This window comes from Neomonachus schauinslandi, chromosome 13 (assembly GCF_002201575.2).
Source record: "Neomonachus schauinslandi chromosome 13, ASM220157v2, whole genome shotgun sequence".
In the NCBI taxonomy this organism is placed as follows: domain Eukaryota; kingdom Metazoa; phylum Chordata; class Mammalia; order Carnivora; family Phocidae; genus Neomonachus; species Neomonachus schauinslandi.
Genome location: NC_058415.1, coordinates 80,171,535 through 80,188,708, shown reverse-complemented (window position 1 = coordinate 80,188,708; position 17,174 = coordinate 80,171,535). Strand labels below are relative to the sequence as shown.

The 17,174-nt window shown below is 38.1% G+C and overlaps 1 protein-coding gene across 1 annotated transcript in view; it reads left to right on the top strand.

Annotated features, from left to right (window-relative positions):
* C5 (complement C5) overlaps positions 1–17,174 on the top strand; it is a 92,045-nt gene that overhangs the window by 21,576 nt on the left and 53,295 nt on the right. Inside the window, exons 9-15 of the mRNA XM_021691140.1 lie at positions 863–989; positions 3,210–3,325; positions 4,899–5,084; positions 6,357–6,560; positions 8,638–8,847; positions 8,973–9,122; positions 10,184–10,313. Of these exons, the coding sequence (XP_021546815.1) occupies positions 863–989; positions 3,210–3,325; positions 4,899–5,084; positions 6,357–6,560; positions 8,638–8,847; positions 8,973–9,122; positions 10,184–10,313 (1,123 nt within the window). The remainder of the gene's footprint in view (positions 1–862; positions 990–3,209; positions 3,326–4,898; positions 5,085–6,356; positions 6,561–8,637; positions 8,848–8,972; positions 9,123–10,183; positions 10,314–17,174) is intronic.

Below are 17,174 nucleotides of genomic sequence, written 5' to 3'. Positions count from 1 at the left end.
TCTATAAATATCTGTGAGTGAATGAATTCACTGGGAAGTTATTTGTCCACAGTTAAGGGCTAGTGGTTGCCGGAGCTCAAATTTGAGCCCTGATCCCCTTTTCCTTGTTCAGTGTTCTTGACATTATACCTCAGATGAAAGGACTCCTGTCATTCTGCTCACTCTTGCATATCCGTGTGGTTTGTATCATCAGTTAATTAGCCTATGCTTTTCCAAAGAGTTTTATTTATTCAAGATATAAAGCAGACAAAAAAAAATTTTTTTAAAAATTTTAAAAAGATGTAAAGCAGACACCTCTTTTTAATGTAAGATTCTATGCTAGACACTGAGATTTGAAGGTAAACAAGACAAAAATCTCTGGCCTCAAGCTACTCAATTTTAGAAGAAAAAATAAGGCGAAAATCTATTTTACTATTGTGGTTAATAATTTAAAAATATGACTTAACTCCATCTCCCTCTATCCATTGTGTGTTTTTAAATTAGTGTTTCAATATGTAAGCAGTGAGGTACAAATTAAATAGCATAAAACCCAACAAACTCTCTGGAGCAAAAGTAAGCTGGAAAGCAGGCCCAGAAGATGGACGATGACTCAAAGATCGGGAGAAGGAATCTTTGTCAGCTAGTGCAAAAAAGTCCTGTTGAACCACGTAATGTTTACGACTCTTCCTATACATCTATATCCATAAGGTAGAAAATAACATTCTGGGCTTATTTGTAGACTTAATCATTCACCCTACTGATGACAATAAACCATTCCTCTAATAGTTGCCTTCTATTCAGAAGCTAGTAAAGGCAGATTTTGTTAATTTTTCTCTGTTAAGTTCTTCTCTGAAATACTTCTTTCATTTTCTGCTTTTAAAAGTTGATAAACGGAATTGCTCAAATCACATTTAACTCTGAAACGGCAATTAAAGAACTGTCCTATAACAGTCTGGAAGATTTAAACAACAAGTACCTTTACATTGGTGTAACAGTCATAGAGTCTACAGGTAAGTTTTTTTTTTTTTTTTAACTTTCTCTTGAATAATATTTAGACAGCATATTAAAAGTTTAAATAATTTCTGTAATTCTTTTGTATTTTATTTTCTTTCTTAGTTAAATTTTACTTTTCATATCATTAAAAACAGATTAGAATAGAGCTCTCCCACACTCTAGTCATTTGTTCTCTTATCACCCCAAGTGCAAAATGGGATAGCATCTGCCTAATTGATATTGATATCCTGATATCTGGCTTGAACATCTAGCACCCCAGTGTTCTTACCTGGTAAGAATAAAAATCAAAATGAGATTATATATGTAAAAATGTTTGATAAAGTACTACGCAAATGAAAGATACTGCATTTAGTCTCCTTATCTGTACAATGATGGAGTTGAACTAAATACCTCCTAAAGCCCCTTTCAGCTGTAATATTCAGGAATTCTATAAAATTGGAGGTAATGTTTCTAAAATGGGTACAATAATAGTATATACCTCATAGGGCTGTGGTGAGGATTGGAGAGTCAACATATGCAAAGTACTTAAAACAGTACATGTCACATAGTGAGAACCATATAAGTGTTAGGCCCCCTCCTCCCCCTTCTCCTCTACCTCTTTTCTCTTTCTTCTTCTTCCTATCCTCCCTCCTCCTCCCCTTTCTTCCTTCCCCCCTCCTTCCTCCTCCCCTTCTTCCTCATCTTCTTCATCCTCCTCCTCCCCCCTTTCTTCCCCTTCTTCCTCCTCTTCTTCCTCCTCTTCCCCTTCTCCTCCTCTTCCTTCTCCTCCTCCTCCTCCTCTTCTTCCTTCTTCTTCTTCTTCTTCCTCCCCCTCCTCCTCCTCCTCCTACCTACCTACCTACCTACCTACCTACCTACTACTTTCTTAGCATCCTTAAAATCTTATCTAATGCTCTCAACCCATTCCAGTGGTTTTTAATAGTCATTAATTATTACTCCAAATTAGGTCAATTTGTCTTACTTCCGGTATCTTGATTACTGATGTTCTTTATATTTTCAGGTTTATATTGAATCCTTAAACTAACTTGAACAAATAATTTAACCACACTAGTCCTTTTTTTTTAATAACATGGGAATTAGACCAGATGATCCCTAATGCCCCTTCCACCTCTTTAAATTTGTCCTTCAAGAGTAGTAGAATGAAGTATTGAGATAATTATTCAGTTGTTGAGTTCCTTGTATATATCAGATGATCAATAGATATTAGAGAATGATACTCCTTGCCCGGGGTATTATTTTTGACATGACTTTAATGTTTCTTTTTTACTTTTACTTTTTCTCAATTTATTTCAAATAAATACCATTTAAGCAATATTTATGAGATTTTCAGAGTGTTGCTAAACATACAGGCTTGCAAATATGAATGATGTATAATCCCAACACTCAAGTGGCTTACCACTAGCATCAGCTGTAAGACAGGGAAACAAAGAATTTTGTTATAAGCAGGAATTCTATTTGTGCTCAATAAGCAAAGTACTTAATGCTACTGATCTCCAGAGGAAGGTAAGCTCCTAGGTGACTATTGAGCAACCACAGACAATATCCTGAAGATGATCAATCTTGAAGGATAAGTAGGGTTTTGAGGCAGGGATGGTAGGTAGATGGGGGTGAAATGGGACACCCTCTATAGGGTGGAAGGCAAGACTTGATCTTTGAGATTACCCAGTTGATTATCCAGTTGGCTGAAGTATAAGATATGTATAAGTGTGTTAGGGATGAATACTGGAAAGGAGTTTAAGGATACTGGAGCTTTGTATGTTATTGGGCTCCTACCGGTGGACTCTCAGGGCTCCTTTTACCTCAAGCACTCTTTGTGTCTTCTCCATTTCTCTCCATATCCCTGTGAACCCCTATAAACTTAGTGTCTAGTCCTTTCCTTCTTTCCGTCATCCCTTGTACATATTCAACTGAAACTCAGGTCACTGACAAAAAGTGGTGTCCCTTCCTCACACTCCTCCTCAGTCCAACCCTATAGTCTCCTTCTACAAGGGGCGACTCTATACACAAGCCTTGGATGCAAGGCTTTGGAGACACCTGAGGTGTAAACTTTTCTCTGCACTGTCCCTTGGAATCAAGACCCATGCCCAACTTACTCCTGATGAATGAATGCAGGAATGGAGCCAGTGAGTGAATGAGTCTGTGGAGACGTACTCAGGTAAGCTAGATCCCCATACCGAGTGGTATAGCCCTCAATGTGATGCATGTCATTTCTTTAGGTGGATTTTCTGAAGAGGCGGAAATTCCTGGCATCAGATATGTCCTCTCTCCCTACAAACTGAATTTGGTTGCTACTCCTCTTTTCTTGAAGCCTGGGATTCCATATTCTGTCAAGGTAGATGAAAGAGAGAAAATTGATAAATATGGTTGTCTTTTTCTGTTTACAGAAAGCATGAGGGTGGCAAACAGGGGAGGGGTGCTGGAGAAGGGAATCACAGAGAAAACTCATCTGCAAAACCTGCCCCTCCTAGAGATGAGGAGGGGGGTAGGAGACTGCAGGTCAGCTTCAGCCTTGGGAGCGATTTCAACCCTCAGAACGAGTGTCAGTATTTAGGAAGGTAGACTGTGTTAGGCACTCCCTTAAAAAGCATTGCATTTAATTATATGTAAATAAAACACCATAAGCCTGTAGTTTAAAAAATGCTAACATTTAAAATTATTTCGTGGCATGTTCTCCAAAATCCTTAAGATAGGAATATCATTCCTTGAAAGTAAAACCCCATTCTCTCACTATTTTTTACTTCCTGTGTCATCTCCGTTTGCATTTCTGTGCTTTTCAGTCTGCCCCTGTGGTCCTTGCCATAACTCTTGTCTCATGTTCTCTCTCTGTACCATTCTCCATTCTTTCCATTTTGGCTCTTTTGGTCCTTGCCTCTCTATTCTCTCTGTTCTCTGTTTTTTGGGTTTTTTTTCTTCTTCTTCCTTCCCTTTTAATATTTTCTCTCCTCCTTCCACTTTTCCTTTTTAAAATGCTGATAATACAGTGTTAATACGTTCATTTGACTTTCTAATTCTATTTTATTTAGTGTTATATATTTCATTATATGTAATACATATTATATTTTTAAGATGGAAATTTTTGTTCCCTGTCTTTAACTTAGAAAGCTAGAACATAGGGTTTTATTTTTTTATTCTTAAAATGTGTTGCTTTTAAAAATCAAATTTGGTATAGTTAAAATGCACTTAATACTCACTGTCTTAAGAGAGTGGCTTAAGTGATCACTGGCTTTAAGAGAAAAAGATTTGCCAAGCTAAAGTAACCTTTGGACATGCTTGTAGCTTCTTTCATACATATAAGTATATTATAATATATGTTATTATAGGATATGTATGATAATTTATGGTATATTATAGATAATATATAATATATAAAAAATACCATAAATATAATACTATTATATTGAATATATCTATATTATTTTAAAATCTTTTGTATATTTTCTACCACATATAAAAATAAAATAACATAAAGCATATCTTTGTGGAAATTATGTATGGCCACATGCATGGCAGTGAGAGGTAAAGGTTAAGAGAAAAAAATATGAATGTATTATTTGTCATGTCTAAGAGAATTACTCCCAGAAGTGATTGCCTCATTTTCTCCTTTATCCAGTTCTAAACGCACTGAAGAATCACAGAAGTTAGGTAGCAGAAGACCTTATCACATCTACTTAATGGACTTAGTAGAATGATATTTATGTCCTGAGTCTGCTTGATGTACAGGGAATGCATTCGAAAATGACATAACTAAATAGAACCAAACCTTCCTATAATCTAAGAACATGCTTCTCTTTACTGAAGTAAACATGAATAATTTATATTTTTGTGGGGAGGAAGAAAAATTATTTCAGAATTGTTCTGCTTTTAAAAAGTAGTGACGAGCTACTTTGGACTATTCTGACAAACAGGTGCAGGTTAAGGATTCGCTGGATCAATTGGTAGGAGGGGTCCCGGTGACCCTGAGTGCACACACGGTTGATGTAAACCAAGAGATGTCTGACTTGGAGTCAAAGAAAAGTGTAACACGTTCCAGTGATGGAGTAGCTTCATTTGTGATTAATCTTCCATCTGGAGCAACGGTGCTGGAGTTTAACGTGAGCTGAATTCTCCTGTTGAATTTTCTAGGACAGTGTGTGCTTTTGACTGTGTGTTTTGGCTAGTGTGCAGAACAGATGCGGCAGATTTTAAACATGAGTCCAGAGAACAGATCCACAATTTCGCATCCAAAGGGGGAAAACCCCACCATAAGAACCAGAGGCAATATGCTAATCCATTGAATGGTCCTTGAGGAAGATAAGTCTATCATTTTTTATTTGGGAATTAATTATTTTCTTTTATATTAGTAAGACTATATTAGAATCTAGAAGCTTCAGAATAGCTTCTTTCAGTAGTGAAAGTCAGTGGTAGAAATATTCTCTCCTTCACTCCCACCTTTTATCTTTTTTCAGGGACACAAAAAGGTCAAACATGGAAGCTTCCCTTTTTCCTAGCTGCATAAACCACTTCACCTTCGAGCTCAGTTAATAGGCTTCTCTCCTAGCAAATAATGCTTAAGTTCCCAATCCCAAATAAAAAATGAATAAATTAATAATGCACATCAATGACTGCAGCATGTACGCATTCACTGTCATCTACTGAGCACTTATGAAATGCTAAGAGCTTTATGTAGAACACATTTAATACCCAGTTAGTCAGCTCCATGAGTTAGAGAATATTCTCTTTGCCATTTTGCAGCTGAGGAAAGGGGGGCTTCTAACCTGTCTTGTGATTAAATAACTTATCCATAGTTAATAAACGGCAGCCCTGGGATGCAAACCAATGCCTATCTCACTCCAGAGCATGAGCTAATAGCCCCTTTGCTGTCAAAAGTGGATATTGCTGCCATGATACCATCTCTGCCCCATTCCGTATTTATAGGTGCATCTCTTGTGCCACCACTTCACACTGAAACTGGACCAGAGAGTCTGTGTGATGTTCGTTTACAACTCTTGTCCCCAGTCCTCAAGACCTTCCCACAGATACCCTTCTCTTACCCTGCCAACCCATAGGAAGAAGAGTCCTCAGATTGCCATGACATTTCAGGAAGAGTGCTAATATTTGTTCCAGGAGCATCTTTCCCTCTTCACTTTACCAGACTTTCCCACCATAGCTCATAATTCCATATTATTCCAATTATTGTCCATAGTCTTTGTTACTTGATACCACAGCTGTACAAACATTGGAGTAATGGAGTCTTTTTTTCCTTTAGCGTTTGGTGTTGTGAAATTTAGAAATTTATAAAGCAAAGGAAGAAATTTAAAACATATTTTTTCACAGAAAATATTTCATCACAGTCCACATGTCTCTTTTGAAATTTTCCTTTTCAGGTCAGGACTGATGACCCAGATCTTCCAGAAGAAAATCAGGCCAGCAAAGATTACCAAGCAATAGCATATTCATCTCTCAGCCAAAGTTACCTTTATATTGACTGGATTGAAAACTATAAACCTTTGCTTGTGGGAGAATATCTGAATATTATTGTTACCCCCAGAAGTCCATATATTGAGAAAATAACTCACTATAATTACTTGGTAAGTACAGTAATGATAAATTTACATCTGTCTATTCCCCTACCTGGACATCTCTCTTTATTAACAGAGGAACATGAGAATGATCCCTTACATTTGTTTTTACAAAGCACTTTCAAGAACATAATCGAATTTGGTAATCAGTTTTTCAAAAACCTTTGAGATGAGCCATGATTTTCATGACCATTTCCTAGATGATGAAACTGAGGAACAGGGAGGTTAAGAGGTTTGCCATGGTCACTTAGCTTGGAAGAGGAAGATTTCTATCTGAACGGGAACCTCTGACTCCTTGTCTGATACGCTTTTCACCAAAGAGTGCCTGATTATTCCAGAGAGAGAGCCTGATTAAGTTCTCACATTACCTCTGCTCTAGTTCATGGCCAAAGATACATGCCTGGACCTATTTCAAGTATGTGCATTTCATTGGCATAAAAGGGGGCTCCAAATCCTGCTCCTAAGAGTTGAGTCATACGATACCTACTCCAATTCTGTAGTTTAGGAGCATTCCTATTATGTCACTTATATTAAACAAAGGTGGTCAATCAAGCCTGTGGGTAGAACCTTAGGACAGAAGGTAGGAAAAACCCTGACAATTTTCAAAGAAATGGGACGTGTTATTCCGATGGCCAGGCCAAACAGGTGGTGATGGCTTTTTCAACATTTTTGAGAAAGAAATTAAAAAAGAAATGAGGAACACAGATCATAGCGACTGATGAAGAATTATGGGACCTGTGTAGGGACTGTGTACCAAAACCACATATGCAGTCCTGCTCTCCAAGGACAATTTAAGGGATCTTTGAAGACATTTTGGCTTCATATGATTTGTAAGCTTTTTTTTTTTTTTTAAGATTTTATTTATTTATTGGAGACAGAGAGAATGAGAGAGAGAGCACATGAGAAGGGGGAGGGTCAGAGGGAGAAGCAAGCTCCTTGCTGAGCAGGGAGCCCGATGCGGGACTCGATCCAGGGACTCCAGGATCATGACCTGAGCCAAAGGCAGTCGCTTAACCAACTGAGCCACCCAGGCGCCCCAAGCTTTTTTTTTTTTTAACCATGTGCCTCCAGTTTAGAACCTAATCTCTGGCTTTAAAACTTAATTCCCAAATAAGATGCACTCCACTTACTCATCTATTTTTTTTTTTAATCAATAAAACGAAAGAGATTTTAGTGACAGTGTGATGACTTAAGCAAATTTGGGGTGAAATCTTAGCTCTCTGATTTCCTAGTTATGTGATTTTGAGCTAAAATCAGTATGACATTTAGTTAATTCCTGAGCCCCAGTCCCTTTATCTATCTGCACAATGGTGGTAATATTCCTATCCTGGTTCTTGTGAGAAAGAAAGGAATTAAGTGAATGTAAAAGTTTCTGACATAAAGTGGGCCCATGCTTGTTAACTTTCTTTATCTTTCATATAATTTCTACTCCAGCTCTAAGCTCCATCCTGAAGCAAAGAGTTTGTTGGTTATTTTTTTTTTTGCATTTTATTTTTATTTTTTTATGTTATGTTAGTCACCATACAGTACATCATTAGTTTTTGATGTAGTGATCCACGATTCATTGTTTTCATATAACACCCAGTGCTCCATGCAGTACGTGCCCTCCTTAATACCCATCACCAGGCTAACCCATCCCCCCACCCCCCTCCCCTCTAACACCCTCAGTTTCTTTCTCGGAGTCCATAGTCTCTCCTGGTTCGTCTCCCCCTCCAATTTCCCCCTTTCATTTTTCCCTTCCTTCTCCTAATGTCCTCCCTGCTATTCCTTATGTTCCACAAATAAGTGAAACCATATGATAATTGACTTTCTCTGCTTGACTTATTTCACTTAGCATAATCTCCTCCAGTCCCATCCATGTTGATGCAAAAGTTGGGTATTCATCCTTTCTGCTGGCTGAGTAATATTCCATTGTATATATGGACCACATCTTCTTTATCCATTCGTCTGTTGAAGGGCATCTCGGCTCTTTCCACAGTTTGGCTATTGCGGACATTGCCACTATAAACATTGGGGTGTATATGGCCCTTCTTTTCACTACAAAAGATTTTGTTTTTAATGGCTACTACTGCTGTTTATTTTTTAGATTTTATCCAAGGGCAAAATTGTTCACTTTGGCACAAGGGAGAAACTTCCAGATTCATCTTACCAAAGCATAAACATTCCAGTGACACAAAACATGGTTCCTTCAGCCCGTCTCCTGGTCTATTACATCGTCACAGGAGAGCAGACAGCAGAGTTGGTGTCTGACTCAGTCTGGTTGAATATCGAAGAAAAGTGTGGCAACCAACTCCAGGTGAGCCACAAATTATGAGTCACAACCAAATTTTCTTCTGAGTAAAGGAGACTGTAAATGTCACTACTTGTGAAGGTTTGTCTCACACAAATGACCTTTTCTTTTCTCTTTCAAATATCTTTTAGGTCCATCTGTCTCCAAGAGCAGTTGCATATTCTCCAGGCCAACATGTAGCTCTTGATATAGCAACTGAGTCAAGTTCCTGGGTGGGCCTATCAGCAGTGGACAGTGCTATATACGGAGTCCAAAGGAGAGCCAAGAAGCCTATGGAAAGAGTTAAGTAGTGCATGGCCTTGGTTGCTGCTGCATGGGGTGACTCTGTGCAATGCTTCATGAAATATGGCCCTAGGATAGGTTGTGGGGAAGAATTAGGGGATGACCAGGCCTGGTTTTCTGTAATATACTCAAAACAATGGTTCTTAGGAAGGCAAGGCAACCCCACGTGAGTCCCTAAAGCATAGATTTATCCTTTTTTGTTTTTCCAAGTGTAGAATTAAGCACTTTAAAAACATATGACCAAGATGGCAATTATACTCATGGGGCAAAATTGCCATCAACTGGGGGGGGGCTTGATATTGAAGAGTTGGGGGCTTTATAGTAGCAGCACAATAGAAGCCTGGAAGGCAGCCTCTGGAAGGTTTTTGGTTTTGTTTTCTTTTTTCACTCTCTTTAAAATCTGTGGCACAAAAGAATGAAAATTATTCAATTCCCCTAAATTCCCATTTATCACCCCTATGCCCTGCTAATATTATCTAGGCTTGAATTTCTTTGAACAAGAAAGAAAAAAAAAACTATACAGTTAAAAACATTCAGAAAAGAAAAAAAAAAAAACATTTGGGATCAAAATTAAAACTGGAATAAGCTTCCCCAAACAAATTCTCACCCACTTAGAACCTAGAGTCTTTTTACCCAAAACACAAGAGGTTGTGCTCCTTTTTTTTTCTTTAGCAACTTAAAAATTAATTTGTCTGGTAATTCACTAATTCGTGTGTTTATTTATTTATTATTTATATGTTATATTGATCACAGCGTGCGTTCTATGTACAAAACAGCATGGTTGGTTCCTGAGAATCTTCTCACCAAACTTAAAACTTAGTTCTTGTTTTAATTTTCAATACGTATGTGTTTGTAAATATAAAAGGTCAAACTAAAAAAATGAAGTTGGGAAATTTGGTTTTTGACTGTTTGACAAATGAGTGATCTCATTTGTTATAACCATGTGACAACTTGTACCTTTAGTTCTTCAGAGGAATGATTTATACATCTAAATAGACTCAACATGTTGCCTTTAGTTAACTCCTAAGAATTATTTAATTAGCTAATTACCTTTGGACAGGTGTTTCAAGTCTTAGAGACGAGCGACCTGGGCTGTGGGGGAGGTGGTGGCCGCAACAACGCAGATGTATTCCATTTGGCTGGACTCACCTTCCTCACCAATGCAAATGCAGATGACACCCAAGAAAATGGTAAAATGTTAAGCATTTTTTGTTTATTCTTCAAATTGATTACTGAAATTTACATTGATCATTTTCCTCCTGGACATCCTTTTCGTAATTCTCTTCCACAGTATTCTCTACACTGATCTTAGAGACACATGACTACATAACTCCCCAGTACAAAATGCTTTACTGGCCATCAAGATAAAGTACAGTTTTTAGTGTGGTCCTCAGGGTCCTCCATGATCTTCTCCCCATCTCTCTCCAACTACCTTTTGTCTTGCTCTACCTTACCTTATGTTTAAGCTGTACAGAACCAAGGGTAGTGGCACTATGCTTGGTGGCCATTTGGGTGGCACTGTACTATTGTACACCTTTAGGCCTTTCCCCATCAGGACTGCTTTCCCTTATATTAGCCTGAAGAAGCTGGTGAAAGAATCACCTCCTCTCTCAGGCCTCTTCCCCATATAGAAGCCTGACCCTCCTCCTTTCACAGGGAGGATACTGTAGGAACTAGCTCTGTTTATAAGCAACACAGCAGCAGTGCATCACGGCACGTTCTTGCATTTAGTTATGTATCTTGTCTCAGCCGCTGCACTGCGAGCTCTTTAAGGACAAGGACCACATCTTAATTATATTCTTTCTGTGGCTTTAAAATTGTTCATAATTATATTTGACCTATTATTCATAATAATAGAGCAAAAGAACAAATAATAAAAGTAGCATACCCAACAAAATCTTTGCTTACTTTCTTTTTTATCTTATTATGTTAATCACCATACATTACATCATTAGTTTTTGATGTAGTGTTCCATGATTCATTGTCAGCATATAACACCCAGTGCTCCATGCAGAACGTGCCCTCTTTAATACCCATCACCAGGCTAACCCATCCTCCCAACCCCCTCCCCTCTAGAACTTTCAGTTTGTTTCTCAGAGTCCGTAGTCTCTCATGGTTCGTCTCCCCTCTGATTCCCCCCATTCATTTTTCCCTTCCTACTATCTTCCTCTTTTATTAACATATAATGTATGATTTATTTCAGAGGTACAGGTCTGTGATTCAACAGTCCTATACAATTCACAGCGCTCCCCATAGCACATACTCTCCCCAGTGTCCATCACCTAGCCATCCATCCCTCCCACCACCCACCACTCCAACAACCCTCAGTTTGTTTCCTGAGATTAAGAATTCCTCATATCAGTGAGATCATATGATATATGTCTTTCTCTGATTGACTTATTTCGCTCAGCATAATACCCTCCAGTTCCATCCACGTTGATGTAAATGGCAAGATTTTATTCCTTTTGATGGCTGCATAATATTCCATTGTATATAAATACCACATCTTCTTTATCCATTCATCTGTCGATGGACATCTGGGCTCTTTCCACAGTTTGGCTATTGTGGACATTGCTGCTATAAACATCAGGGTGCACGTACCCCTTTGGATCCCTACATTTGTATCTTTGGGGTAAATACCCAGTAGTGCAATTGCTGGATCATATGGTAGCTCTATTTTCAACTTTCTGAGGAACCCCCATACTGTTTTCCAGAGTGGCTGCACCAGCTTGCATTCCCACCAACAGTGTAGGAGGGTTCCTCTTTCTCTGCATCCCCGCCAACATCTGTTGTTTCCTGACTTGTTAATTTTAGCCATTCTGATTGTTGTGAGGTGGTATCTCATTGAGGTTTTGATTTGTATTTCCCTGATGCCCAGTGATGTTGAGCACTTTTTCATGTGTCTGTTGGCCATTTGGATGTCTTCTTTGGAAAAATGTCTGTTCATGTCTTCTGCCCATTTCTTGATTGGATCCTTTGTTCTCTGGGTGTTGAGTTTGATAAGTTCTTTATAGATTTTGGATACTAGCCCTTTATCTGATATGTCATTTGCAAATATCTTCTCCCATTCTGTCGGTTGTCTTTTGGTTTTGTTGACTGTTTCTTTTGCTGTGCAAAAGCTTTTATCTTGATGAAGTCCCAATAGTTCATTTTTGCCCTTGCTTCCCTTGCCTTTGGCGATGTTTCTAGGAAGAGGTTGCTGCAGCTGAGGACAAAGAGGTTGCTGCCTGTGTTCTCCTTTAGGATTTTGATGGACTCCTGTCTCACACTGAGGTCTTTCAACCATTTTGAGTCTATATTTGTGTGTGGTGTAAGGAAATGGTCCAGTTTCATTCTTCTGCATGTGGCTGTCCCATTCTCCCAACACCATTTGTTGAAGAGACTGTCTTTTTTCCATTGGACATTCTTTCCTGCTTTGTCGAAGATTAGTTGACCATAGAGTTGAGGGTCCATTTCTGAGCTCTCTATTCTGTTCCATTAATCTATGTGTCTGTTTTTGTGCCAGTACCATACTATCTTGATGATGACAGCTTCGTAATAGAGCTTGAAGTCCGGGATTGTGATGCCGCCAGCTTTGCTTTTCTTTTTCAACATTCCTCTGGCTATTCAGGGTCTTTTCTGGTTCCATACAAATTTTAGGATTATTCGTTCCATTTCTTTGAAAAAAGTGGATGGTATTTTGATGGGGGTTGCATTGAATGTGTAGATTGCTCTAGGTAGCATTGACATCGTCACAGTATTTGTTCTTCCAATCCATGAGCATGGAATGTTTTTCCATTTCTTTGTGTCTTCCTCAATTTCTTTCATGAGTATTTTATAGTTTTCTGAGTACAGATCCTTTGCCTCTTTGGTTAGATTTATTCCTGGGTATCTTATAGTTTTGGGTGCAATTGTAAATGGGATCGACTCCTTAATTTCTCTTTCTTCTGTCTTGTTGTTGGTGTATAGGAATGCCACTGATTTCTGTGCATTGATTTTATATCCTGCCACTTTACTGAATTCCTGTATGAGTTCTAGCAGTTTTGGGGTGGAGTCTTTTGCGTTTTCCACATAAAGTATCATATCATCTGCAAACAGTGAGAGTTTGACTTCTTCTTTGCTGATTCGGATGCCTTTTATTTCTTTTTTGTTGTCTGATTGCTGTGGCTAGGACTTCTAATACTATGTTGAATAGCAGTGGTGATAGTGGACATCCCTGCCCTGTTCCTGACCTTAGGGGGAAAGCTCTCAGTTTTTCCCCATTGAGAATGATATTCGCTGTGGGTTTTTCATAGATGGCTTTTATGATATTGAGGTATGTACCCTCTATCCCTATACTCTGAAGAGTTTTGATCAAGAAAGGATGCTGTACTTTGTCAAATGCTTTTTCTGCATCTATTGAGAGGATCATATGGTTCTTGTTCTTTCTTTTATTAATGTATTGTATCACATTGATTGATTTGCGGATGTTGAACCAACCTTGCAGCCCAGGGATAAATCCCACTTGGTCGTGGTGAATAATCCTTTTAATGTACTGTTGGATCCTATTGGCTAGTATTTTGGTGAGAATTTTTGCATCCATGTTCATCAAGGATATTGGTCTGTAATTCTCCTTTTTGGTGGGGTCTTTGTCTGGTTTGGGGATCAAGGTAATGCTGGCCTCATAGAATGAGTTTGGAAGTTTTCCTTCCATTTCTGTTTTTAGGAACAGTTTCGGAAGGATAGGTATTAATTCTTTAAATGTTTGGTAGAATTCCCCTGGGAAGCCATCTGGCCCTGGGCTTTTGTTTGTTGGGAGATTTTTGATGACTGCTTCAATTTCCTTAGTGGTTATAGGTCTGTTCCGGTTTTCTATTTCTTCCTGGTTCAGTTTTGGTAGTTGATACATCTCTAGGAATGCATCCATTTCTTCCAGATTGTCTAATTTGTTGACATACAGTTGCTCATAATATGTTCTTATGATTGTTTGTATTTCTTTGGTGTTGATTGTGATCTCTCCTCTTTCAATCATGATTTTATTTATTTGGGTCCTTTCTCTTTTCTTTTTGATAAGTCTGGCCAGGGGTTTATCAATCTTGTTAATTCTTTCAAAGAACCAGCTCCTAGTTTTGTTGATCTGTTCTACTGTTCTTTTGGTTTCTATTTCATTGATTTCTACTCTGATCTTTATTATTTCTCTTCTCCTGCTGGGTTTAGGCTTTATTTGCTGTTCTTTCTCCAGCTCCTTTAGGTGTAGGGTTAGGTTTTGTATTTGAGACCTTTCTTGTTTCTTGAGAAAGGCTTGTATTGCTATATACTTTCCTCTTAGGACCGCCTTTACTGCATCCCAAAGATTTTGAACAGTTGTGTTTTCATTTTCATTTGTTTCCATGAATTTTTTTAATTCTTCTTTAATTTCCTGTTTGACCTAGTCATTCTTTAGTAGGATGCTCTTTAGCCTCCATGTATTTGAGTTCTTTCTGACTTTCCTCTTGTGATTGAGTTCTAGTTTCAAAGCATTGTGGTGTGAAAATATGCAGGGAATGATCCCAATCTTTTGGTACCAGTTGAGACCTGATTTGTGACCTAGGATGTGATCTATTCTGGAGAATGTTCCATGGGCACTAGAGAAGAATGTGTATTCTGTTGCTTTGGTATGGAATGTTCTGAATATATCTGTGAAGTCCATCTGGTCCAGTGTGTCATTTAAAGTCTTTATTTCCTTGTTGATCTTTTGCCTAGATGATCTGTCCATTTCAGTGAGGGTGTTGTTAAAGTCCCCTACTATTATTGTATTGTTGTCAATGTGTTTCTTTGCTTTTGTTATTAATTGGCTTATATAATTGGCTGCTCCCATGTTAGGGGCATAGATATTTACAGTTGTTAGATCTTCTTGTTGGATAGACCCTTTAAGTAGGATATAGTGTCCTTCCTCATCTCTTATTATAGTCTTTGGTTTAAAATCTAATTTGTCTGATATAAGGATTGCCACCCCAGCTTTCTTTTGGTGTCCATTAGCATGGTAAATGGTTTTCCACCCCCTCATGTTCAATCTGGAGGTGTCTTTGGGTCTAAAATAAGTCACTTGCAGACAGCATATTGATGGGTCTTGTTTTTTTAATCCAATCTCATACCCTGTGTCTTTTGATTGGGGCATTTAGCCCATTTACATTCAGGGTAACTATTGAAAGATATGAATTTAGTGCCATTGTATTGCCTGTAAGGTGACTGTTACTGTATATTGTCTGTGTTCCTTTCTGGTCTATGTTACTTTTAGGCTCTCTCTTTGCTTAGAGGACCCCTTTCAATCTTTCTTGTAGGGCTGGTTTCGTGTTTGCAAATTCCTTTAGTTTTTGTTTGTCCTGGAAGCTTTTAATCTCTCCTTCTATTTTCAATGACAGCCTAGCTGGATATACTATTCTTGGCTGCATATTTTTCTCATTTAGTGCTCTGAATATATCCTGCCAGTCCTTTCTGGCCTGCCAGGTCTCTGTGGATAGGTCTGTTGCCAGTCTAATGTTTCTACCATTGTAGGTTACAGATCTCTTGTCCTGAGCTGCTTTCAGGATTTTCTCTTTGTGTCTGAGACTCGTAAGTTTTACTATTAGATTATTACTATTATTACTATTATTGATTTTGAGGGGGGTTCTCTGTGCCTCCTGGATTTTTTTTTTAAGATTTTATTTATTTATTTGACAGAGAGAGACACAGCGAGAGAGGGAACACAAGCAGGGGGAGTGGGAGAGGGAGAAGCGGGCTTCCTGTGGAGCAGGGAGCCCGATGCGGGGCTCCATCCCAGGACCCTGGGATCCTGACCTGAGCCAAAAGCAGACGCTTAACGACTGAGCCACCCAGGCGCCCCTGCCTCCTGGATTTTGATGCCTGTTTCCTTCCCCAAATTAGGGAAGTTCTCTGCTATAATTTGCTCCAATATACCTTCTGCCCCCCTCTCTCTTTCTTCTTCTCCTGGGATCCCAATTATTCTAATATTGTTTCATCTTATGGTATCACTTATCTCTCGAATTCTGCCCTCATGATCCAGTAGTTGTTTATCTCTCTTTTTCTCAGCTTCTTTATATTCCATCATTTGGTCTTCTATATCACTGATTCTTTCTTCTGCCTCATTCATCCTAGCAGTTAGAGCCTCCATTTTTGATTGCACCTCATTAATAACCTTTTTGATTTCGACTTGGTTAGATTTTAGTTCTTTTATTTCTCCAGAAATGATTTCTCTAATATCTTCCATGCTTTTTTCAAGCCCAGCTAGTATCTTTAAAATTGTCATTCTGAACTCCAGTTCCGACATCTTACTAATGTCTGTATTGATTAGGTCCCTGGCAGTCAGTACTGCCTCTTGTTCTTTTTTTTGAGGTGATTTTTTTCCATCTTGTCATTTTGTCTAGAGGACAATAGATGAATGAGAGAACAAAATGCTAAGAGGGTAACAACGACCCCAGAAAAATATACACTAAACAAATCGGAAGAGACCTGAAACCGGGTGAAAAGAAAGGGAAAGAAAGAAAAAAGAAAAAGATTAAAGATTAAAAAAAAAAAGAATATGATTAAATATGATCAGGCTGGTGTTTTGGTCTGTTAGAAGAAAGTGCCTCCCAAAGTTTTAATGAGAAAGGGTAAATATGATGAAGGGATGGAATATGACTATAAAGATGAAAATTATAAAAGAATTTTAAAAAGGTATTAATAAGAAAAGAAGTTGGTTGAAAAAAGAAAGAAGAGGAATTAAAAGGGGGGGGATAGAGAATGTGATCAGGCAGGAGACTAGAAAAGCCATACACTAGAGATTTAGGGCACATTTTGGTCTGTTAGAAGAAACTGTATCCCAAAATTTTAAAGAGAGAACAACTTATATATATATACCAAAAATAAGGTTAACTACTATGAAGGAATAGAATATGACTCTAAAAATGAAAAATAAAAAAGATTTTTAAAAAAGGGATTGATAAGATGTTGGTTGAAAAAGGGGAAAAGTACAATTCAAAAAAGAAAAAGAAAACAAAGAAAATTTAAACAATTAACTTTGAAAGACTAAAGAATCATGGTAAAAAAGCCATGGATTCTATGTGCTGTATGCC